The 24,602-nt window shown below is 31.2% G+C and overlaps 1 protein-coding gene and 1 long non-coding RNA gene across 2 annotated transcripts; one reads left to right on the forward strand and one right to left on the reverse strand.

Annotated features, from left to right (window-relative positions):
• Positions 1-1,408: 1,408 nt before the first annotated feature.
• LOC138941685 (odorant receptor 9a-like) lies at positions 1,409-11,280 on the reverse strand. Its single transcript, XM_070311534.1, has 9 exons — positions 11,070-11,280; positions 7,430-7,549; positions 7,125-7,242; positions 2,920-3,181; positions 2,675-2,791; positions 2,484-2,574; positions 2,068-2,213; positions 1,576-1,708; positions 1,409-1,511 (listed from the first exon to the last, which is right to left on the reverse strand). Exons 1-9 carry the CDS (start codon positions 11,274-11,276, stop codon positions 1,461-1,463), a joined length of 1,245 nt encoding a protein of 414 aa, XP_070167635.1. The 5' UTR covers positions 11,277-11,280; the 3' UTR covers positions 1,409-1,460.
• A 1,279-nt stretch (positions 11,281-12,559) lies between these two features.
• Positions 12,560-14,850, forward strand: LOC138941686 (uncharacterized). Its single transcript, XR_011448185.1, has 3 exons — positions 12,560-13,763; positions 14,515-14,662; positions 14,766-14,850. It is a non-coding gene; the product is annotated as an uncharacterized lncRNA (long non-coding RNA).
• The last annotated feature ends 9,752 nt before the right edge of the window (positions 14,851-24,602 follow it).

Here is a 24,602-nt window from a genome sequence, read left to right on the forward strand (position 1 = left end):
CGAGCTACTCGTGGTTCTCCGGATAATTGGAGTTTAAGCGTCAGCGACGACGACGACAACGACGACGACGAGGACGACGAAAACGAGGAAATCAGTAGAGCGGATGAGATTTTCCGCGATAGAAATAAAATAGAGAAAAAAATCTGCAAAAATTTGAGCAATCAATAGAAAAAGAAGAAGATGAAGAGAAATTTGAAAAATCTGAATTATCGACGTTGATGGATAGTGACGAGTTTAAAGCAACTACTAATTCCGTACAAGCTGACAATAAAAACTCAACGTTACAGACCAACACGACCAAAAACACAATACCGAAAGAGGTAAATGCCGAAGTTATTGAATATATAATCGTTCGTTCGCCTGCTTGTCAAAATAATGAACTGTATAATAATTTGCATGTTTGTTTAAGTGTATGTGTGTAATATGTATAAGACCATTTTTATAAACTAACAAGTTCAATATCAAGTTTTTCATTATCAGACTATGTACAAACCTTGATTTTTACAAATCTTTGTTTGTTAATAACTTTTTAATGAATAACGAGCGACGGTTAAAAGTTTTTGAGAATTATTCAGGGCGATGACTTTGACAACATATGTCAAGGTCAAGGTCATTGAGGCTGCATCCCCTTTTGTTAATATTTACCAAAAATAATATTTGCATGTCTCATTACACAAATTCCATTAATCACGAAAAAATAAATTATGAAAAATCAAAATGCTTAAAAACGACATAACGTTAACCAAATCAATTATATAATATATATACATATATAATTACTAATTTTGTGTCATCTTTAAGAATAATCATCTTTTTTAGCTTTACATACACAAAACATTTACCTATTAAATTATATCTAAAAATAATATGATTTTTATTGAAGACGATTTTATTTCTCAAATATTAATATTTTATTTGCATATAGGTTATTATAAAAAATTTAAGCAATGAAAAAAGTTTGCCAAGCATTAATAATATATAAATTATTTATTAAAAGTAATGTGACAATACATGTATCGCAAGAGTTAAGATAAAATTTAAGAATAATTTAAAACAAAGTAAATTTGTATCAATGTTTTATTTCGTGTTTTATATTCAAATAAATCAAGGAATGCATAATTATTTTATGTTTTTGATAAATTTTTTGATGTTATTGAAAATAAATGTAATATCTTTAATTAAATGCGTATTTTTTTTAATATACCTTAATTACATGTATATTTGTTATAAATATAAATTTTTAAATATAATTTTAAATATATTTTTTAAATATATTTTGTATCTTTAATTAAATATATTTATTTTTATAGATTTTTTATGACTATTCAAATACAAACCATAGGATTAATAATAAAGCAATTTTAACTTTTAAATGTAATATAATTCTAATATTGAGATTTTTCGTTGACTAATTTTTGCCAGATTATAATTTATTCATTATTATTGTTTTTCTTACCTTATTATTGCGTTGAATATATTACAGTAAAATAAGAAACCGAAGTTTTCACCAACTGTAACATTTATTCGTAATATGTTGCCTCATATGTATAAGTTGATGATATATTTGTTATTTACCGTGGCGAAACACTCCAACGATCCGACAAATAATCCACCGATACTTACAGCAAATTTTTTTGTTCCTTGTTGTAGCAGAAATAGTATCAGTTTCTGTATATGTAATGAAACTTCATACCACTGAACGTCGTACCTACGCAATCATGTAAAGATAGCATACAATATGTTTGATTTAAATGGATACGCGTAAATATTTCATAGAAAATTAAAAATACAAAAATGTTGTTCAAACGAAAGTTATTTGGTTAGAAAGAGGCCACAGCTAATTGGCGTAGCTAATTGTCATATTATGCCCTCTTTCTAACCAAACAACTTTGGTTTGAACTTTTTTGTATTGTATGTTTAATATTCTATGAAATATTTACGCGTATCCACTTAATTCAGACATACTGTATACATATATTTCTAGGCAATAACATTGATCTCCCTGCATCTAATAAACTCTTTAAGATACGAGATTTTATACAATTTGTATAAAATAATGTCTCTTACACGATAGCAAAGAGATCATTATTATGATCTGTTAAATCCTGCGCAATATAATTGGCTACGAACATATATAGAATACAAATAGTTACAAATATAAAGGGAAGTAAGATTTCCTTGATATCATCTCCGTATGATATGATTTGAAAAATCTAAAACACAAGAATGTGATTGTAATGGATTTGCATCTGCATTTATTACACTTCCTAAACATTATACACGATAGAGCTCATTAATAAGTAAACGATTATGATTAAACTATAATTGTAGATTTTATAAAATTAAAGATATCAGCAAGAAAAAGAGAGAGAGAAAAGAGACAAAGAAGAGAGAGAGAGAGAGAGAATATAACGTGAAATATGTGTATAAATTAATTATTATTTGTGAAAATAGTGGATATAGAAATCTAACACGAAACTTACTCGAAAGAGATTAAGACTTAAAGAGATTACTCCGACTAGTATTAAACTGAACAACATTTTCTCAATTTTGAATACCAAAAGTTTGGATAATCTTTAAAAACCAAAGATATTATTAGAAATATTATATACTTGTATGTACGCATATATATGTATATACATATAAGTATTTATCGTCCAGTATAGATACTAACTTTATAGATTGCCGATGAATATCTACGGCACTAATTAATCCTTCCAATATTAAAACCTCATTTTTAAGTTTATAATTTTTTAACGTATTAATTTGCATAGCGCGTTTAATGCGATAACTGCAATTAATATATTTATCGAACTGTACTTTTTTTTGCCTTTATGAAAGAAGCACTAGATTTATTCAAGATAAAAAAACTATTTTATTTGATACTCGAATCTTCGTAATTCTATGTTTGTGTCTTACCTGGATATTCTAAACATACCACATATATGTTGAAAATACGCAATAAGCGTTGTTCCTATTCCCACCATTGCAGTTATTCCGACGCAGAACGATACATTAATGTGTAACAAGATCCAATAGAAATATATTTCTTGATCGACGAAATATTCCATTATAAACGGTAAACCATGCGATCGAGATATGTTCATTGGTAATATAACATGGAAGATTTCCGACCATAACTCAAAAACTATAAGAGCACATAGACTGCAGATACCACATACTAAAAGCGTTAGAGAGCAATTATTATTCAAATTTTTGTCATATAATTTTCTTAAGTTAGTTTATGTTATTTCAAGTTCATTCATGCATTATAAATTTTAACATATTGATAGTAACTCAACTATAGTGATATTAATCAATTAATCTTGTGATCGATTATTATATTGTATAATTGATTGCATATTTGAATCTTTTTTACAATTTTATTTGATTAATAGATATATGTATATATGTTTGTACCTTCTAGAAATATAAACAAAAAAAAAATTGTTTTTTTATAAAAGTTTTTTTTTTTTTTTTTGGAAAAAAAACAATGTTCAAGAAAGTAAGCGTTTTATAAACTATATTATTAATTTTGTTTCTCGAACGTTCTAAAGCGAGACGTTACGTGCGAAGCCTTGTTTTCATTCCGTGTTTGCGGTTTCTTCGTATCGTTCGATTCTGACAAACACCTCGTTGTCGATAGCCGATTGGCTCTCGGAATCGAACGATCGAAATTCCTCCTTTTTTGTAGTACCCGTATCAACCAGGACTATTGTACGTGGATCGCAGAGAAGGTTTTTCGTTAAGACACTTCGTCGCAAGCCTTCACCGGGAGCACACCGAACGCCTCACGCTCATAAAGTTATAATTAAACGATAATTCGCGTGTCCGCTCATATCTTGCTGTCGCGTGCGATTACCTAAGACGGTCCGGGAGTTGGTGTCGAAAGGAATAAATACTGTTCAACAAACTAAACCCGGACAAATCAATTACGTCCTATCTCTCCGATCGGCGAAACAAATAAATTCTGTTAATGTGGACGTGTAAATCGAAGGCGCGGCTACAAACAACATGCCATGATTTTTTTCTAAATATTTATATTTTTATTTTTGCATTATTGCAGTTTATTTGTCAATATTTTTAATTTTTTAGATAATAAGTTTGAGATCGCATTTCAATTGGCTATATAGTTATGTAATTAACATTTGTAATTGAGAAAATTCTCCAAAAATAAATCAAAAATTAAGTTAAAGAAATTGTCTGTATTATGAATACAAAAACACAGTTTTTATAGATAATAGGCTTTATTTGTTCCCCAAAGGGGTTACAAAGTTTTTACAAAGTCCTCTTTCTTACACATTCTCTTATATTTTTTACAAATCCTCCCCTCTCTGCTCCCTTCCTCCTCTCCAATTCTTCTTACATTACTCTCTTAACCTATCTTCTCCTAAATTTATTTCTCCTCCTCACACACTTCTTCCATTTCGCTTCCTTCTTCCCATCCTCACATATATACTTTCTACCGTCCGTATCTTTCCTTCTTCTTCCACTCTTACCGCTAATCTTATTTCTACGTCTATAACACTTTCCTCTTACCCTGCTAAATTTTACCCTCCTCTCTTCTCCCACAATACCTTCCTCTCCTCATCTAACTTCCATTTCTTCCCATCTACCCAGATCCTCCTATTACTCACTACCGCACTCCTTTTCTTTCTTCTTTCCTCCTTTGCCTTCTCTAACAGTTTCCACCTTAGCTTCCTCTCTTCCATCCCTTGTTCCCCTATCTCCGTCAAGTACCTATGTGAACTTAGCACCCGACTTTAATAAAAAATTTTTTTCGTACATGTATTCGATTACGCTCGGTTTGTACCCGTTTGTACCACTTTTTATTTTGTTTGTACCTCAAAGGGGTAAAAGTTACGAGGGGTTAAAAAATCATCAGCACCCCACTTTGAGATACAGTAATCTTCCAAATGCCATTTGATTAAGCATTGTTTGTACTCGTTTGTACCGCTTTTCATTTCGTTTGTACCCCTACGGGGGTGGAAATACGGAGTATTAAAAAATCGTCGAAGGGGTAACTCTGGAAGGGATAATTTTGAAAATTCGGTACTTTCACCCCCGTAGGGGTACAAACGAAACGGAAAGCGGTACAAACGGGTAAAAACGATTACGAAACAGCACCCGTTTACAGATTTCGAATATCTTTAAAAATGGCAGAGTTAGTTCCTACCCTTATTTTGAAAATTCGGTACTGTCACCCCCGTAGGGGTACAAACGAAATGAAAAGCGGTACAAACGGCTACAAACGATTACGAAACAGCACCCGTTTACAGATTTCGAATATCTTTAAAAATGGCGGAGTTACCCCTTCGACGATTTCCGTATTTCCACCCCCGTAGGGGTACAAACGAAATGAAAAGCGGTACAAACGGGTACAAACAATGCTTAATCAAATGGCATTTGGAAGATTACTGTATCTCAAAGTGGAGTGCTGATGATTTTTTAACCCTTCGTAACTTTTACCCCTTTGAGGTACAAACAAAATAAAAAGTGGTACAAACGGGTACAAACCGAGCGTAATCGAATGCATGTACGAAAAATTTTTTTTATTAAAGTCGGGTGCTAAGTTCACATAGGTCCGTCAAGTCTTCTATTCCCACTTCCCACGTTTTCCTAATCTCATACTTCTTCCCTAACAGTTCCTCTCTTTCCCCTTCATCCTCCATCTCTATAATCAAAAACTTTCTTCCTTCCTCTTCTACTCTCTTCTCCACCCCCCTTATTTTTGTCCTCCTTCCTAATACCTCCTCCATCATTCCTTCGGCTTATTTCCTTCCTTCTCTTCTCTGGCTTTTCTTCTTTGACTCCTCTCCATATCATATTTCTTCTCCTTCTCCTTCTTCTCTCTCGCTCTTCATTTTCTCTTCTCTCACTGCCTTCCCGCCTCTCCTTCCCCTGTTGATTCCCCCGGTTCTTCCTCTCCTCTTCTATCACACCACTTCTTTCGGCTCTCCTCACTTGTTGCTCTCCCCTTCTCTTCTTTCTCCTTCCTTTGTTATCCTTCTGCCTCCATAATCCAGTCCCTCTTTTCCTTTTTCATTTCTGTTGCACCTTTGCTTTTCTTTACTTTTCCTAACTACGTATTCCACTCCTACTTTCCATTTCCTTATCGATTTCCATTGATTTCCCATGTGCTCGATCCTAGTTCTTTTCATATATCCGGCGCCACCTCTCGGATCTTCCCACTCAACTCTTCTCGTGCGCCTTTACTGTGCCCTACCTTATCTAATTCCTCCTTCTTAGTTCCTTATCGACCTCCAGTCTCTCTCCTTCCTTTTCGTTCTTCCTAATCCTTTCCTCCGCTCCGATTCCATTCTCTCTACTTCAATTACCCGCACATTTCCCTTCGAGCACATGTCTTAACTATCTTTTCCCCGACCGCCATCATTGCGATCTCCACAGTTTTTGTATTTATAATCATTTATAATTTAATTTGTAATATTTAATAATTTTACATGTGTAGTTTTTAAAAATGTATTTTAGCCATTATTTTAATATAATAAAAAAATTATATAAAGTTTTCTTATATTATTACTTAATTTTTTTAAACGCTATTTTAAAAATTTAATGAGATTTTTGCGATTAATGTGATATCAAACACAACGGAATTCAGATAATTCTCAACTAGATTGACTGAAAATAATTGGAAATGATCGTATTTTATGTAATCTGCCGCAAAGGCCTTACTACTAATTCATTAAAATCATTTTCTGAAAAAGAAATTTAAAATATAAGAACATTAGTTATTTCTTATTATATTATTGTAATAAAAAAATAAATAAAAATGATAATATATTTATTAAGAAAACAAATAAACACCAATCTTTTTTTTTATTATTATTATTTTTTTTTTTTTTTTTTTATATAAAAACGTTATTTTCAACGTTTGTTTCCTATTAACAAAAAAAAAAACAATTTTTTATATCTGTTATTACTAATCATTATAAATGTGTGTGTCACAAATGTTTTGATAGACATAATTGATATATCATATATGCATATGTGATATTATAGAAAAAATCTTGTATACTCTATTCGATTTTCCGCTGAAACCTTGACAGTTTCTGCATGTTACAAAAGAAAATACGACCTTATTTAAAAATTTAAAAATATCTTACTAGTAAGTACAGCGGTACAACGTTTGGCACTGCATCCATATGCGAATATGATAGCAAATTCATTTTTGTCTTTTAATTCATTATATATATACTGTAGCTGTTCCAGTAAATCTTTTACCTGTTGTTTTGGACAATTTTATACACCTTTCTTATATATAACAATGACATATAAATAAGATTGTTTACATAAAAGAATTTATTTAACTAAAACATTTTTCCTGTTTGTTGTGTGTTTATGTGTTTGAGTAAATCTTTAACTTAGAAATTATTCTGTAAACTCTCAATTTTATACGCTATATACTCACAGCTTTGATATTAACATAAAACATGATATATTTTATCACAAAGAGAGCAAAGAAAGATGCGGAAGATAAAACTTTGATGACGAAATCCAAAGTACATTTATGTGAAATAAATGGACTACACTGTAAATAATAATTTTACTTACAAGTTTGCAAAAAAAAATTATTTTTCTAAAGTCATAAGAGCATGAGCACACAGGCACATATTTTTATTTTGTATTATTGAACCTATTTTAAATAACTTTTATAATATTGTATTTGTATATATATTTGGAAAATACTATTTATAAAACGAATTATGTATAAATGAAAAATAAAAATACCAATACAGATAAAAGTTTGCTTTCTCAATATCATAATAAAAATTTATTTATTGATATATATATATATATATATATATATATATCAATAAATAAATAATGCTCTATGTAGAAAAAGTGCACGACAACTCGATTCTTGCCTCGATATCGATTTTTTTTAAACCCCTACATATATGTAGGGAAAAGTTGGGTAAAACTGGGTAGGCGAGTCAAATTAGCTATCTCTATTTTTTCGTAATAAATGCTACTATCTATAATATGTCTAACTTGTGTTATTAGTTGTAAATTGGCGCCATCATTATTTTAAAACAAACCCTATGCACACGATATTTCTTTTTTAATAAAAATTCAAAGTTTTTAGTTTAAAGAAAATCGATATCGAGGCAAGAATCGAATTGTCGTGCACTTTTTCTACATAGAGCATTTGTTTCGGTAAATGCAGCATTGCATTCTGTACATATTAGAGAGTATATCAGATTAATTTTGATCAGCATTTTGTACGCCGGAATATACAATCTAACCGCCGTATTTGTTACTTTTCTTGTGTTAAGGCAGAACCGGGTACTTTGACATCTTACACATCTCATATAATGAAAAGAAGAAGAAGTGTTGAATCCTGATTTTGTGTCCCTACAAAAAACAGTTGAAAACGAAAACTAACGCTCAGAAAAAGAAACCACTAAAAAAAAGGCTTTTTGAGACATCTAAAGCTAAAAAGTTAAATAAGGAAGTCCTGCAGCAATGTCGAACAAGAGAATATCTTTACTTGTGATTTTTGTCAATAGAATATATCTTTATATTGTATTTTGATTAAAATAAATCTAAATTTTGTAATTACACGGTGATTTGTATATTTTCAAATGGATACCCGGTTTGACTCTACGGGTAGGATAAAACCGGGTACTTTGACTTCTCCACAAAATCTTATTATTTTTGATAACCAAAAATTTTTTTTTCAGCAACTAGCCTTATTTTCTCATAATTTAAAGTTCAGTAAAGACTATTAACAGTTGACAAAATTTTTTTTATTCTCAGAGTTTTTGTAGAAAAACAAATCCAAAAAGTTACCCGGTTTTACTCTACTTTCAGCTATATATATATATATATATACACTGTGGAACAATTAAGTTTTGAGACTTTCGTATAAAAAATTTATTTTTGATCGTACAAATCTTAGACAGTTAAAAAGTTTCAATATAGTCACCACCTAACTCGACACAGTTCAACGTCTCTGCCATTGTTCAAAGCAACTCTGATAGTCCTCTGAAGCAAGCCCTTTTAAAATTTGATTCATATTTTTTTATATCATCTATATCTTCGAAACGTTACTCTTATGCTTAGCTGACATGCCGTAGGCTTGTTGAATCATTTGTAACGTTTCTGTTGGAGACTTCTCTAGTTTAACGTAGAATTTAATGTTGGCGCATTGTTAAGCATTTCTTGTATTACATCAATTTCTAAACAAAATTTTGTAACGCAACTTCGCGTGACTGTATCTCATTAACTATTAAACCAAATAATTTAAAACCTGCACCACGTGTTGAGTATTGAGTTGTGAATAACCCCCTAAAATGGCAGCACAAACAAATTAAACGTTCGAAAATGCGAAGCGAGTCTCGAAACTTAATTGCTCGACAGTGTATATATACAGGATGTTTCAATTTAATCGCCCCAGACAAATATCTCGGAAACTGAGCCCGATAGATAAAAATGTTTCAGACAAAAGTTGCATGATGTCGACGGGGCCATATGATAAAAATATAGACTTGATTTTAAGTAATCTTCTTAAAGTGAAGTCAATGTGATTGATGTTTTCCTAAACGTAACTCCCCATTTTTTATTGCATATTTTTGGAGCTTATCTCGAGGGCTTTTCAAAACACTATAATAAAGTATTTTTTCATTAAGTACTTTTTGAGTTATTTTATATTTTATGCTGACATATTTTGATATAAAAAATAAAATATAAAACAAGCTGAATTATGCAAATTAGAAACTTGCACATTGCTTCCTCATTATTTTATCTCACAAAGTTTAAGCTCCTTTAAGCATGCGGATTTTTCAATTTTTGCTTCCTTACAGAGAAAATTTTGTGAGCAGAATAAAAAAATAAAGAAGCAATCACCGTTCCTCACTAAATTCAATACCAACCATATTCTTGAATGATACTCTATTTATGTAAAAAAATTTAACCCAATATTTCAAAATTTGCGAAAGTTACAACGTGTACAGGCATTTCTCAAAAAATTAAAAATTTTATAGAAAATAAACCTTTTTGTCGATTCTCACCAAATTCAATACCAATCATTCTTGAATGATACTCTATCCATGTAAAAAAAATTTATTCTGATATCTCAAAAATTGCGTAAGTGTGAGATTGTACAATATATTGCGTACATACATACACACATACACACGTATATACATACATGTATACATACATACAGACATTTTTTAGGAATATAATTTTTAAACATTTTGAAACATTCTAAACACATTGGCATAAAAAACTCGAAAAAAAATTTTGTCACGGAAACAAAGCTTCCTCTATAAGGAAGCAAACTAAAATATCTCATAAAATATTTAGTTTTCGATAATCTTACCGTAATACTTTTATGTACAGAATGATGAGACAATTCAATTGATATAAAAAATAATTGTTTTTAAGAAAACGTATGTAATTATTTACAATGTATTTTTTTAAATAATTATTTGTTTTTTTTACACTGATTGATTTGTCTCATTATTCTGTATATAAAAGTATTATAATAAGATTATTGAAATATTTAACGAGATATTTTATTGTTTATATCAAAATATGTCAGATTAAAATATAAAATAACTTAAAAAGCATTTAATAAAAAAGTACTTTATTATAGTATTTTGAAAAGCTCTCGAGATAAGCTACAAGAATATGCAATAAAAAATGGAGGATTCTATTTAAGAAAACATCGCATTGACCTCATCTTAAAAAGGTCACTTAAAGTCAAACCCATATTTTTATCATATGGTTTTCTCGAAACCATGCAACTTTTGTCTCAAACATTTCTATCGGGCACAGTTTTCGAAAAATTTGCCTGAGGCGATTAAAATAAAACACCCTGTATATATACATATACATATATTAATTATTTAAAATGTAAAATTAAACAATAAGTGCAAACTCCTATGTGTGACTATATACAGTTATAATTTATAGTTAATATAATTTCCTCCTAATCTAAATTGTAAGATATTTATGTTACATATGTGGTATAATATTGCTTTTTTGTAATAATTTCTTATATATATTAATAATATCATTATATATACATTAGAGCTTACCTGAAATATAAGACTTGTAGTTAAAATAATAAACAAAAAAATAAATTGAAATCGAGTGAAGTTCGATTGTTTATAGGGCCATACGCCAATAGCGAGCAGAAGAATCCTATTCAAATTAAAATATTGAGTCTCGAGACAGGTCATTTTCTTGCGACGTCTGGAACGCACATGATAGTAAAGTAACAAATGTTCGTTACTCGAACACATCCCCTTCTTTTTCCATTGGTCGAACAAGTATTTTATTCCTTTTTTATTTCTAGTGTAAATTTTAATATAAATTGCATGTAATTCCGTGTAATTCACAAAGTACCGATACAACTATAGAACGCGGCAAAAATAGAATATACACAGTTTAACAATGTTTCTCGCAATAAAGTCCCTAATTATGCGATCGATTTGATAGCGGAGTAATTTCAAGGTGTTATTTAAGAAAATTGGTGTTATTTGAGAAAATATATTTATAAAAAGAATTTCTTGCGCAAAAGTCGCGCATGCGTATTTGCCACTTCTTTTGAACCGCAGATTCACACGTTTCATTCTATTGTTCGCACTCATAGCGTACGTTTGGTCTTTGAGACGAATGTCATTCTCTCTTGAGAGCATCGGGCCTTCTTGGTAAAGCTCATACTATTTAAACTAGTAATCAGATCTTTGTGCATGATATATGTGTAAAATTTTTAATTAGTAATCGGCGTTAATAAAGTTATCATTTTAAAAGTTAAATATCGTTATGTTACAATTATCAACTGTTACTTTATATGTTTACATAAATTTTTAAAACTTATGTCACTTTGATCAACAAAAGACTGAAACTTAAAAATTCAAAGATATTAGCACTAAGAATAAATTAAACATATGAAAATATTTGATGTGTCTCATTATACAAATTACATATACAAAAAATCAAAATGTTTAAAAACAATGTAATTTTATTTGTCATCTTTTAGAGTAATCATCATCTCTTTTAGCTTTACATACACAAGACGTTTAATTTGTCAAATTATATCTAAAAATGTAATATAATTCTTATTAAAGACAGTTTTATTTCTCAAATGTCGATATTTCAATTGCACATATACTATTTATTATAAAAAAATTAAGTTATAAAAAAAGTTTAGCAAATATTAACAATATATAAATTATTCATTAAAAGTAATATGACAATACATGTATTGCAAAAGTTAAAATAAAATTTGGAGGTAATGCATAATTTTTTGATGTATTGAAAATATATGTAATATCTTTACTTAAATGTGTATTTTTTTTAATATATATATTTGTTATAAATATAAATTTTTAAATATAATTTTAAATATATTTTCTAAATATATTTTTTATTTTTAATTAAATGTATTTATTTTCGGAAATCTCTTATGACTATTCAAATACAAACTATATAGAATTAATAATAAATCACTCGCCTCTTTACCATGCTTCTTTATCATTAAATATTTTAAGAAGATTACAAAAAAATAGAAAGATTCCTGAAAGATATCAAGACTATGCTCTACTAACCTATAGAGAAGCTATTACAGGAGATGATAAAGAAAAATAGATAGCAGGAATAAAAAATGAAAAGGATTCCTTGGAGAAAAACAAAACGTGGACTCTTGTAGACTCGTCAAAATTGAATAACGTAAAACCATTACATAGCAGATGGGTATTTACCGTAAAAGGCAATGGTAAACATAAAGCACGTTTGGGTTGTTAAAGGATGTGAACAAAGATATGGGATTGATTATTCGGAGACATTTAGTCCAGTTATAAATACAAATTCATTGAGGATATTAATTGCACTAGCAGCAGACAGAAATTACAGGATAATAACATTAAACATAAAGACTGCCTTCCTGTATGCTGAGTTAAATGAAGAAATCTATATGTACCCACCTGAAGGATTCAAATACAATTTTAGTAATAAACTGTGCAAACTGAATAAAGCACTTTATGGACTCAAACAAGCACCTGTAAAGTGGAATCAAAAATTTACTGATTTTTTGAAAAGAAAAGGTTTATAACCAATATAAGCAGAACAATGTATTTATCGTCGAAGAAGAACATCATTGATTTTAGCAATTTATGTGGACGACGGACTTATAATTGGAAAAGATGAAGAAGAAATAGAAGACTTGATAAAAAACCTAAAAGAAGAATTTGAAACAACAGTATCGAGACAACCGGAAGAATTTCTCGGAATAGAAATAAACAAATCAAAGAAGGGAATAAAACTTACACAAACGAAGTACATAAAGAAGATATTAAAAAGATTCGGAATGGTCGAGGCAAAGGCTGTGAATACACCAGTAGTAAAAATTGAAAAGAAGAAACCGGGGAAATACAAGGTGAAACAGAAGATAACAATTACCCATACCGAGAGGCAATCGGGAGTCTACTCTATCTGTCAAACAATACGAGGCCTGACATAGCGTTTAGTGTAAATTTTGGAAGCAGGTATGTAGAATGGGCGACTAGAATAAATGTAATCGGAGTAAAATGTATTTTCAGGTACCTGAGAAGTTTTATAGACGATAGTATACAATATCATTCAGAAGGATGCACAGATGAATTAATTGCATACAGTGATTCAGATTACGCTGATGATCCAGAGACGCGCAAAAGTACCACAGGCTATACCATTTTTTATCGAGGCGGCCCAATAAGTTGGTGTTCCAGAAAGCAACGAATAATTGCGAAGTACGGAAGCAGAGTATATTGCGACGTTTGAATGTTATAAAGATTTAATATCTAAAATCGATAATCGAAAAGTTGGCAGGAAAACATTTGAAAATTAAATTAATAGTGGATAATCAGAGTGCGATTAGTTTGATTAAAAATGGAATAATGAGTAAAAGATCGAAACACATTGATGTAAGATATCGCTATATACATAAATTAGTTAAAGAGAAAATTATTAATATCGAGTATTGTCCGACTGATCAACAGATTGCAGATATATTAACTAAACCATTAGGTTAGATTTTAAATTTAAAACGCTAAAAGAACATATTGTATTGTAACAGAAAGAAAAAGAAGAGGATTCATATATTGTACTGTTGTCATATGTAGATATAAGATACTTGCAGAATTAAGGGAAGGTGTTAAAATATAATTCTGCAAGATTAGGTTTAAGTAAAGTTTTGAAAGCGCGCGCGACTAGAGAGAGAGAGAGAGAGAGAGAGAGAGAGAGAGAGAGAGAGAGAGAGAGAGAGAGAGAGTGAGACAGAGAGAGAGAGGGAGGGATCGGGTGCGAGAGTCGGTACGGAAGTAGATAGACGAGACGAGGATAAAGAGAAAAAGCGTAAGTATAGAAAAATTAAGAGTTCTTCGAGCAGAGAAACGTTTAGTTATAGTAATAGAAGAGAGTCTAAAGTCTTATTCATTTATTGTATTATTCTTTTGTTTTACAAGCATATTAAAACTGATTTATATAACATTGTTTCTTTAGGACTATTAAGTGAATAATACACGTGTATAATACAAATCACGTGTACAATTATTACGAGACCCTAACATATACCAACATGCCGGAGTCAACTTGTGTCAACTCAATCGAAGATTTCTTCCTCGTGACGACTTCGATACTTTGGAGAATGGTTGGTGACCTTAGGAATGGCCTGAGAGATCTTTTTGTTTCATCCGTTACTATGTAACTATGCGTTTTCATTTATATCTAACTGTGATGCGTTTTTGATATAGAGGATTTAATTTTCGTGCTGATGATGGAAGGGCCGAAACGTCCGCTTCCCGATTTTTGTAACTCAAAATAAATATTTTTGCGTCCCTATTACTGCGTTTGGCTTTTTTTCCATTTTGTTCCAATATTTGATTTAAATATTTAATATCTTATTTAAATTATGTATTGAGTTTAAGCAGCAACATATATTTTCAAATTAATCAAATGTGAGATTAGATCAAGTAAATTTCTTTGTATTATTATATAGTACAGTATATTTTTTATTTTATATAATATTAACTTATTCTTACAAAATATTTTTTTACTTATCGCGAATGTTTAGTTGAATGAATTATGGATTTATTGGCTTTAATCAGATATTTTATTGAAATACATTATTATTATGTCTATATAAATTTATGCATTTTTGAGGAAAATAATTATTTCTTCTAATTAAATAAATATATATTTTTATTTAATACATATATTTATTATTTATTACGTACATTATATTGTATATACATATATAACAGTTTAGTGAAATTTAATACTAATCGTACAATCTAATCAAATAATCTTATAATCTAATCAAATAATTTCTAACAGATAATCTTATATTCTAATCAACTAATTTATATCAAATAATATCATCATAATAATCTTGTAATAATAAAGTTATATATATATATATATATATATATATATATATATATATATATATATATATATAATGGTATTCGTATTCTATCTCTTTTTTTGGTTAGGGATTGACTATAATGACGAATGATTGCGTTGCCCTGTAAAACAAAGTTTTTGTTTATTATTTGCACCCCTATTTGCATTATTTACATCCATATTCTTACCTGTAAAACAAAGAAACGACAATTGAAGTTTATTTCTTTATAGTAAATCCTTTCTGTTTAACTCTTAATCGTTTTTCTATCAGGTAACCTCTCTCGCCTCAGTTTCCGTTCGCTCTCCTTTTCTTTCCCCCCTTTCTCCACTGTACAGCATGGTCTCTACTTTACCCGCGCCCAGAGGTGCGCGGCAAAATTCAACTTAAAGAAACTCATTTTCTTTACATCTCCCCCCCCCCCCCCGCGAGGAAGAAACTTCACCATAAAATTTTCTTTAAATATATGATTCCTTCCTTTTTTCATTTTCCCTCTTCTTCTTCTTCTAATCTTGGGATTGGGGTCAGTTTCGAGATGTGGAAAAGATGTGGTTTTGATCTTCTGTAGCCGGTGTTGATTCTGAATATCGAGTTTGATATTTTTTCTATAATTTGGTATGGTCCAATCTTCAATTCGTCCAGCTTTTTCCTGTTCAGTTTGTTTCCATTTTCTACCAATACCATGTCTCCTACATTGAATTCAAAGTGTTTTCGATTTTTGTCGTATATTTCTTTGTTATATTCATGGGATTTTATAGTGTTTTCCAGTGCCCTCTTTCTGTCTCGTATCCAGTCCTCTTTTGTATTTTTTTGTTTTAATTCGTTTGGCAGTATTGTAACATCTGTGCCCTCTAACAAGTATGCTGGCGCAAATCCAGTGACCGTGTGTTCCGTTTCGTTATATTTTTTTATGCATTCTCGTGCTATGGTTGTCCACGCTATTTTTCTTTCTTTTTCGTTTATTTTGCATCTGATTTTATTGACGATTGTTTGATTTAATCTTTCATTTAATCCGTTCGAGAACGGTGCATTCACTGCTGTAAAAATCATTGGTATACTCTTTTCTTCCAGAAATTCTTTGAATTTTTCCGAATTAATTCCTGGGTATTGGTCCGCGAGGATCATACCAATCTCATTAGTTTCTGTAATGTTTTTTACTAGTTTTATAAAATCATTTGCGTTTTGTGTTCTTGATGTCAGAATGTACGCGTACCTTGTATAGTGATCTACTAGTAGGTGTAGATATTTCTTTGTGGACCGTGAACCTCCAAAGCCTCCAATTGTGTCTATAGAGACTATTTGGAAAGGCTTTTTGGCCGGGCCTAATTGAGACATCAAGCCAACTTTGTTTTGTCCTCTTGATTTATTTCTTTTGCACACTGTACAACTTTTACAGATTCTTTTTATGTTCTTTGTTATATTCTTTGCTGCATAGAATGCTCCTATTTTCTTTTGCATCTGTTTGATTCCTATATGACATAGGTTTTCATGTATATTTTTTATAAATTCCATGCTGAACTTTTCTGATAAGATTATTTTTTCTCTCTTCTTAACTTTCTTGTAGTAAACATCTTTTTTTAGTATTAGTTTGTCCTTCCTGTGTTGTATGTCTTCGTTTTTCTCCTGATCTGTTACAATATCTTTTAGTCTTATGAAGTTTACAATTTTCAATTGTTCATCCATATTTTCATATGATTCCAGTACCGGGTTCCTACTTAGACAGTCTGCTTCTAGGTTGCTTTTTCCTGAGGCGTATTTTATTTGAAAATCATATTGTGAAAGGTAGTACGTTAAATCTCCTAAGTCTTCATCCGTTCTAGATTTGATATTCATGTTTTCCAGTGGTTTATGGTCCGAAAATACTGTAAATGGTTTATTCATGAGCCAGTATTGCCAATATCTTACTGCTTCTTTTATTGCCCAGCATTCCAAATAGATTGCTTTCTTTCTTTTTTGGGTATCATTTAATTTTTTTGAAAAATAGGCCACCGGTTTTTCTTTTCCGTCTGGTTGTATCTGTTTTAGGACCGCTCCCACTCCTTGTAATGATGCATCTGTGTAGATGTTTATTGGTAGATTTTCATCAAATATTGCTAAGATCGGTTGAGAGCATAGCAGATCCTTAATTTCGTTGAATGATTTTTGACATTCTTCTGACCATTTGAAGCTTATGCCTTTCCTTAATAAATTGTGTAGTGGGTCTAGTATTGTTGCACTTTTTGGTATGTATTCGTGGTAAAAGTTTATTTTTCCTAGAAACTGTCTGATATTTCTTTGTGTGTTTGGAACCGGGAAATTTCTAATTGATATTAAATTATCTTTCACTGGTCTTACAGTATTGTTTTGTATGATGTGTCCCAAATATTTCACCGAGTTTTCTGCAAATGTACATTTTGTGAATTTTAATCTAAAACCTTCTTTTACTATTGCTTCCAGTAATTTGCATAAATGGTCCATATGTTCAGCGAAGGATTTTGAGAATATTAAAATGTCATCTATGTAATTTACTGCGAAATCGGTGAGTTTATATTTTCTTAAAATATTGCTTAGTATCCTTTGGAATATTGCTGGTGCGGTTTTTAATCCGAATGGTAGGCACGTCCATTGGAAGTGTCCTTCTTGTGTCACGAAACCTGTCTTTTTCCTATCTTCGATCCGTAGTGGGATCGACCAAAAGGCTGAGTTTATGTCTAATGTTGAAAAATATTTGCAATTCTTCGTTTTTATCATTAAGTCCTCTATTAGTGGGAAAGGTTGAGCTTGGGGCACCACAATTTTATTTAGATCCCTAAAGTCTATACATAATCTCGACTTTCTATTTTCTTCTTTTTTAAATGCCAGTGTTACTGGGGCTGCAAACGGGCTATATGATTCCTCTATAAGGTTTTTCTCTAATAGTTTTTCGATTTGTTTTTCAATTTCTTTTTTATCTTCTATGGTACACCTGTACGGCCTCTTGCTACAATATTTGTCGATCAACAAGTCGATATGGGCTTCATATTCTTTCACCGTACCTATGTCGTATTTGTCTTTTGCAAAAACTGTCTTGTATTTTTCTATCAATCTATCTATTTCTTCTTTTTGCTGATAGTCCAACAGATTTATTTGTATTTTGAAATTTTTTTGTCCTATATGTTCGTTAAAATTTATTGAGTATTTTTTCCAACATTTTCCTTCACTTATATTTTGGCTTTTATTTTTTTTCTTTAACTTTTCCTTTTCCTTAGTTTTCCTTCTTTCAGTTGTCTTATTATTGTCTTTATATTTCTCCTCTTCTCGGTCAGGTATTTTCTGTGTGATTTTCAGATTTTCGTCTTGGATTAATTTAAATTTTTTTATCATGTCTAATCCAATTAAGATGTCGTAATCAAAATTCTCTTCATCTATCACCAATAGGTCAGTTTCTTCTTCCATTTTAAAAATTTGAACGTTCATTCTAACTATCCCCTTCGTCTTCTTTTCACCATTAATCGTCCGGAGATTCGTATTCTGTGCACTATTTTTTTTATTTTTCAATTTTAGCAATTTAGCGTTTATCAGAGAGACATTTGAACCAGAGTCATATACCCCGGATGTTTCTACAGTATTGTGCAACAGTAGTTTTATCTTGATTAATGGTGGGGTTTCTAGTTTTTTTGATCTATATCATTTAGTTCGGCTTCTATTTCAGAGCTGTTAACATATCTTATTTGGTTTTTCTTGTCTGCTTCATCTTTTTCCTTGGTTCTAAACCAACACGCATGTTCAGGGTGATAGCGGTTTTTCTTACCAATTTTTTCACATATCTTACATGGTGTTTTTTCTTGATTTTTCTCTTTTAGGTTTTGGTTTGTGTATTTCTTTTTTTCATAAGTATTCTTTCTTACTAAGTGCTCCAGACTTCTTAGTTCGTTAAAAAGGTTTTCAGTTTCTTTTAACTTTTCTCTATTGATTTTATTTGTCACGAAATCTGGTAACCCTGTCGCAATCAAATCAATTAAAGTGCTTTTATCCATTGATTTATTCATTTCCAGCAAAATTCTTTCTTTTTTTAGTGCGTAATCCAATAGTGGTCCATTTATGTATTTAAATGAAATTGCATACTTTACTGGGGTCCATCCTTTATCCGCGTAAGTCTCATGAAAATTTTCCTTCCAGGTTTCCCACGCTGAATCCAGTGTGAGCTTTATGAGCATGGAGCTGTACCAGTCTAAGCATGATCCTTCTAAGAATAGTCTAAGGATTTCAATTTTTTCTTCATCTTTTTGTACACCTAATCTGTTGCATTCCCTTTCAAAAAGTTCCATCCATTGAATTCCGCTTGAGTTTTTATTTGTAAATTTTTCCAAAGCAAATTTGTCTGACAACTTTCTTAAGTTTTTCCCGGTATCAATTTCAGTTTTTTTATTAGAGAATTGTTCTAATATTTTTGTCAACATTTCTTCTGTGATACCGACTGTAGTGGCAGCTTGTTCTTCAGGCTTTGGCTCTGATGTCGTCTCTTCCAAGAAATATTCTTTAAATTGCAAATTTCCATCTTCATCTATATAAGTGTTTGATAGTTCTTCATTTAGATTGATCCAGACTTTTCTTGTCTGGTGTCTTTTTTGTAATGTGGTTTTTATTTTTTTATAAGTGTTAGTCTTTGTTAATTCTGTGTGTTGTCCCACTGGTTGGTATTGTTCTGGGATAGTATAAGTTTTTTCCTCAGGTGTAGTAATTGAGGTTAGTGCCAACCAATTTGTCTTTCCATCTGCGTCTGCTTTCACCACAAATTCGAATTTTAATTTTTTCATTTTCATACTAAACAAAATTGTCGTTTTATAATGGTATTCGTATTCTATCTCTTTTTTTGGTTAGGGATTGACTATAATGACGAACAGATTGCGTTGCTCTGTAAAACAAAGTTTTTGTTTATTATTTGCACCCCTATTTACATTATTTACATCCATATTCTTACCTGTAAAACAAAGAAACGACAATTGAAGTTTAATTTTTTATAGTAAATCCTTTCTGTTTAACTCTTAATCGTTTTTCTATCAGGTAACCTCTCTCGCCTCAGTTTCCGTTCACTCTCCTTTTCTTTCCCCCCTTTCTCCACTGTACAGCATGGTCTCTACTTTACCCGCGCCCAGAGGTGCGCGGCAAAATTCAACTTAAAGAAACTCATTTTCTTTACATATATATATATGAGATATCCTAAAATTCGAGAATGATGAGATTGCAAAATAGTTCGTAAAAAATTAAAGAATAAAATATTTGCGACTTTATATTCCAAACAATAGTTTTGAAACATAAGAACTTAAAGTGATCAATCACAGGATACGTTTTAGACGATTGCCTGTTCGTGGATCATACGTGTGTCACTAATACTAACGCACATGCGGCTCATAAACAGGCAACTTTCTAAATATAACTTGGCCAACTTAAATCTTTATATTTCAAAAATTATGAGTTGGAATAAAAAATAGCACGCACTTTTATTATTCAATTTTTCATAAACTTTCATACTGCAATCTTATTATTCTCCAATTTCGATATGCCTTGTATATACATACAATACATACATCAAATAAAACCCTTTAAAATAGTATATGTTTAAAACTAAAAAAATTCATATTTTAATGATTTTTTATTTGATCAAATATAAAAATATAAAAATTACTTGCAAGAAACATAAGAGTTTCCATCTGCTATAATATGTATATTATTAGGAATCAAAGAAATCAATTTTGCATGAGCAATGCAACCCCATATTTCTGTTTGTGCGATTTCAAATGCATATACATGTTGCGAAAATCTTAGTGTTGCTATATTTTGATAAACATAATAAACATATTAATCATTATTTATTATAATATATCGAATAAGACTAAACAAATGAAATATACCATCTGCGTCTATCTCTACGATCATACCAGGTTTATATACGGTTCCATTAATATTTAACCACGATACAGGAAAATAATTTTCATTAATATCTTCAAATAGTGCATTTTTAAAATTGTTATAATTGTCTAACTGTGTCAGTGTATTTTTTAGAATGACGCCAACAGAAAAACGATTTTCGAAGCTCTTATTTTGAATGAATCGATATGTTAATTCTAGTTGATGCTTTAATGTTAATGTATATGAAGGATTTCGCCGCGATGTTACCATCTTAGCGTTTTGTTTCATTTCTTTGTGTTTAGTTTCGAAACGCATGCAGGACAGATGTTCTAAAGGACCCATTTCCATTATTATTGGATAATGTATCAAATAATGATGTTTAGGCTTTAATTTTTCTTTAAAGAAATCTAAATATAATTTATGATGTTCCGAAATTAGCGTCTCGAGCAGTTTGCAAATTTCTCTTGTTGATATTGATGTTTCTATTATACATATAATTTTTCTTAGAATTATATACAGTTCCCAGAATTTATTTTTGACAGGTATCAAATCATCAATAATTAAATCTAGAAATTTAACTAAAGTAGATATTTCTGATGCCGAAGTCAAAAGATATTCATTTTTTAATAATGTTTTAGTTACAATAGACGGAATGTTTTCATTATTACTAATAGGATAATCAAAAAACCGTACTCTATTATTCAAAGTATCCAAAGAAAGTAACTTTTCCGTGTATACAAAGTTATGTAAAATTTTAGCAATTTCAAATTGACAGATACCTTCAAAAATATCATGCATAACATCAAAACATATATTTTCAATGACATGAAAACTAGAAATTGTATTAAAAATACATTCCTCTTGGATACCATGAGAGTTTGTAGCACAATCAGCAGCATAATTTTAACAACTTCTTAATATTTTAGACTCTTTTGATATCTGGTTTTGTAGAATGTTTTTATCAGCTAAACAAACTCTACATGCATATAACGAATTAAAACTTTTTGAAAAACCAAAAATTGTATTGTTGTGCCTCTAGCCGCTAAGGAAAAGGTCTTTCGGGATTTGTACGCCCAAAGGATTAGGATCCACGCTCGAAATAAAACACTTCCGGACGTTAGGTATAATTTAGTATATTTTGTAAGATTTAATACGCTTTCACTTATTCGCGATTATAATAGTCGGGCGCGATACGTACGGTACTTTGATACTATTACTGAGCGAGTGAGTAGCCAGCGTCGGTGCATCTCGCGCTTATTATATATCTTAATTAATTAGGTCATTGATTAGGGAGGAGTGTGGTGTCCCTGACCGGAGCATGTCTCGTGCTCCGCTTGTCAGCTGCTTACTCAGCTTCCGAAAACTTGACCGTGACTTCCTTCTCTTTAGTCACGTATCTTACTTTTATTTTATTAATATTCTTTTATTACTTTACTCTTTCTTAATTATCTTTCCTTGATCTCTTTTCTAATTTTACTGCTTTGCTTTACTCAGCTCTTTCTTACACTTTTCTGTTTCACTTTATTGTTTTATCCTTTAATATATTAAGACGGTCGGGTTACGACAGTATGGAGTCCTAAATTATCTTCTATAATTTCTGTTAAAGCAAAAAGAGTATATAGGAGAGTTCTAAGCCAGGTCCTCCGAGGGGTATGCGGGGCGAGGGAAAACCGTGCGGGCGAGGGGGCATGACGTCACGCGGGCGGAGAGGGATTTTGATGGCGCGGGGGAATGACGTCACGCGGGGGAATGCCGACAAGGTAATATAGTTTTTCAAACAGAAACGAAAAACCATTATCCTTTTCATTTTTTCTAGGAAGAGCCGTTTATTGAGAGTTGCATGTTGGAATATCTTCATGATCGGCGCGTGTGTATTACAAAGGTGGGTGCCGATGTCCGAATGCTCGAATTTATATTATATTATATTTATATTTATATTATATTTATATTATATTATAAACAAATAGCATCTCGCAAGATTGCACGTGCGGCCGAATCGGCGCAGTGTATTACAAAGGCGGGTGCCGATGTCAGGATCCTTGAATTTATATTATATTATATTTATATTATATTATAAACAAATAGCGTCTCGCAAGATTGCACGTGTGGCCGAATCGGCGCGGTGTATTACAAAGGCGGATGCCGATGTTTGGATCATCGAATTTATATTATATTATATTTATATTATATTATGAACAAATAGCGCTTCGCAAGATTGCACGTGCAATCGAATCGGCGCGATGTTCTCTTCATTTCTTTTCTAGGAAGAGCCGTTTATTCGGGATCACAATATTTATAAATAAAATGGTGAGTTCTGCCGATGGATGATAAAAACAAATCGTGCAATAAACAGACCGTAATTATATCTATGGGTAGCCGTGAGAAAGATACAGGAAGATCGGTGATGAAACGATGCCGGTCTCCTCGAGATGACAAAAAAAAGATATCCCTTAGTGGAATTTTTTTGGCGGAAAACACAAAGATACATCGAATATTACAGTTTTCGCAATCTCCATGGCTTCGCAGTTATATCGAACTCAATACACAATTCCGAACACTCGCGAAAAATGATTTTGAAAAAAATTTATATAAATTAATGAATAATGCGGTATTTGGCAAAACGATGGAAAATGTGCGCAATCACGTTAATATTAAACTCGTGTCACATGGGATGGAAGATATAGCGCAGAGGCGATGATCGCAAAACCAAATTTTCATAGTAGAAGCGTGTTTTCGGAGAATCTAATCGCCGTTGAATTGCGCAATCTCGAGGTGAAATTTAATAAACCAATCTATGTCGGTATGTGTATACTCGACATATCCAAGACATGTTTGTACGAGTTTCACCACGATTACATGGTACCTATGTATCGAGAGAAATGTAAAGTCATGTACACCGACACCGACAGTCTCATATATCACATCGAGTGTGAAGATGTATATGAGAATATAAAGCGCAACGTCGACAGATTCGATACCAGCGATTATGCAGTGGACAATGTGTACGGTATACCGCTCGCAAATAAAAAGATACTGGGTTTAATGAAGGATGAAAATAATGACGCCATCATGACCGAATTCGTCGGGCTTAGGGCAAAAATGTACGCGTTGCGACTAGATGGTAAGAAAGACACGAAAAAAGTAAAAGGCGTCAAGAGTAACGTCGATTACACGCAGTGTTTGAACGAAGAGATTGAAATGACGCGTCAGCAGTCTTGTATAAGATCTAAATTACATGAAGTGTACACAATCAGTGAGACAAAAATCGCCCTGAGTCCGTACGACGACAAGCGATATATCGTACCTGATTCGACCGACA

Source organism: Polyergus mexicanus, unplaced genomic scaffold, assembly GCF_030449975.1.
Source record: "Polyergus mexicanus isolate NDT 795.1 unplaced genomic scaffold, iyPolMexi1.0 SCAF_20, whole genome shotgun sequence".
NCBI classification, from domain to species: domain Eukaryota; kingdom Metazoa; phylum Arthropoda; class Insecta; order Hymenoptera; family Formicidae; genus Polyergus; species Polyergus mexicanus.

Excerpts from the sequence above, each read along its gene's own strand:
- LOC138941685 (XM_070311534.1), bottom strand. The coding sequence starts at position 11,276 with ATGTGTTCGAGTAACGAACATTTGTTACTTTACTATCATGTGCGTTCC. Across the intron at positions 2,214-2,483 it reads TAAGTCTTAATCTCTTTCGA|ATTTTTCAAATCATATCATA; the intron begins GTAAGTTTCGTG and ends CTTGTGTTTTAG. Across the intron at positions 1,512-1,575 it reads CGTTGGAGTGTTTCGCCACG|TTGGTGAAAACTTCGGTTTC; the intron begins GTAAATAACAAA and ends TAAATGTTACAG.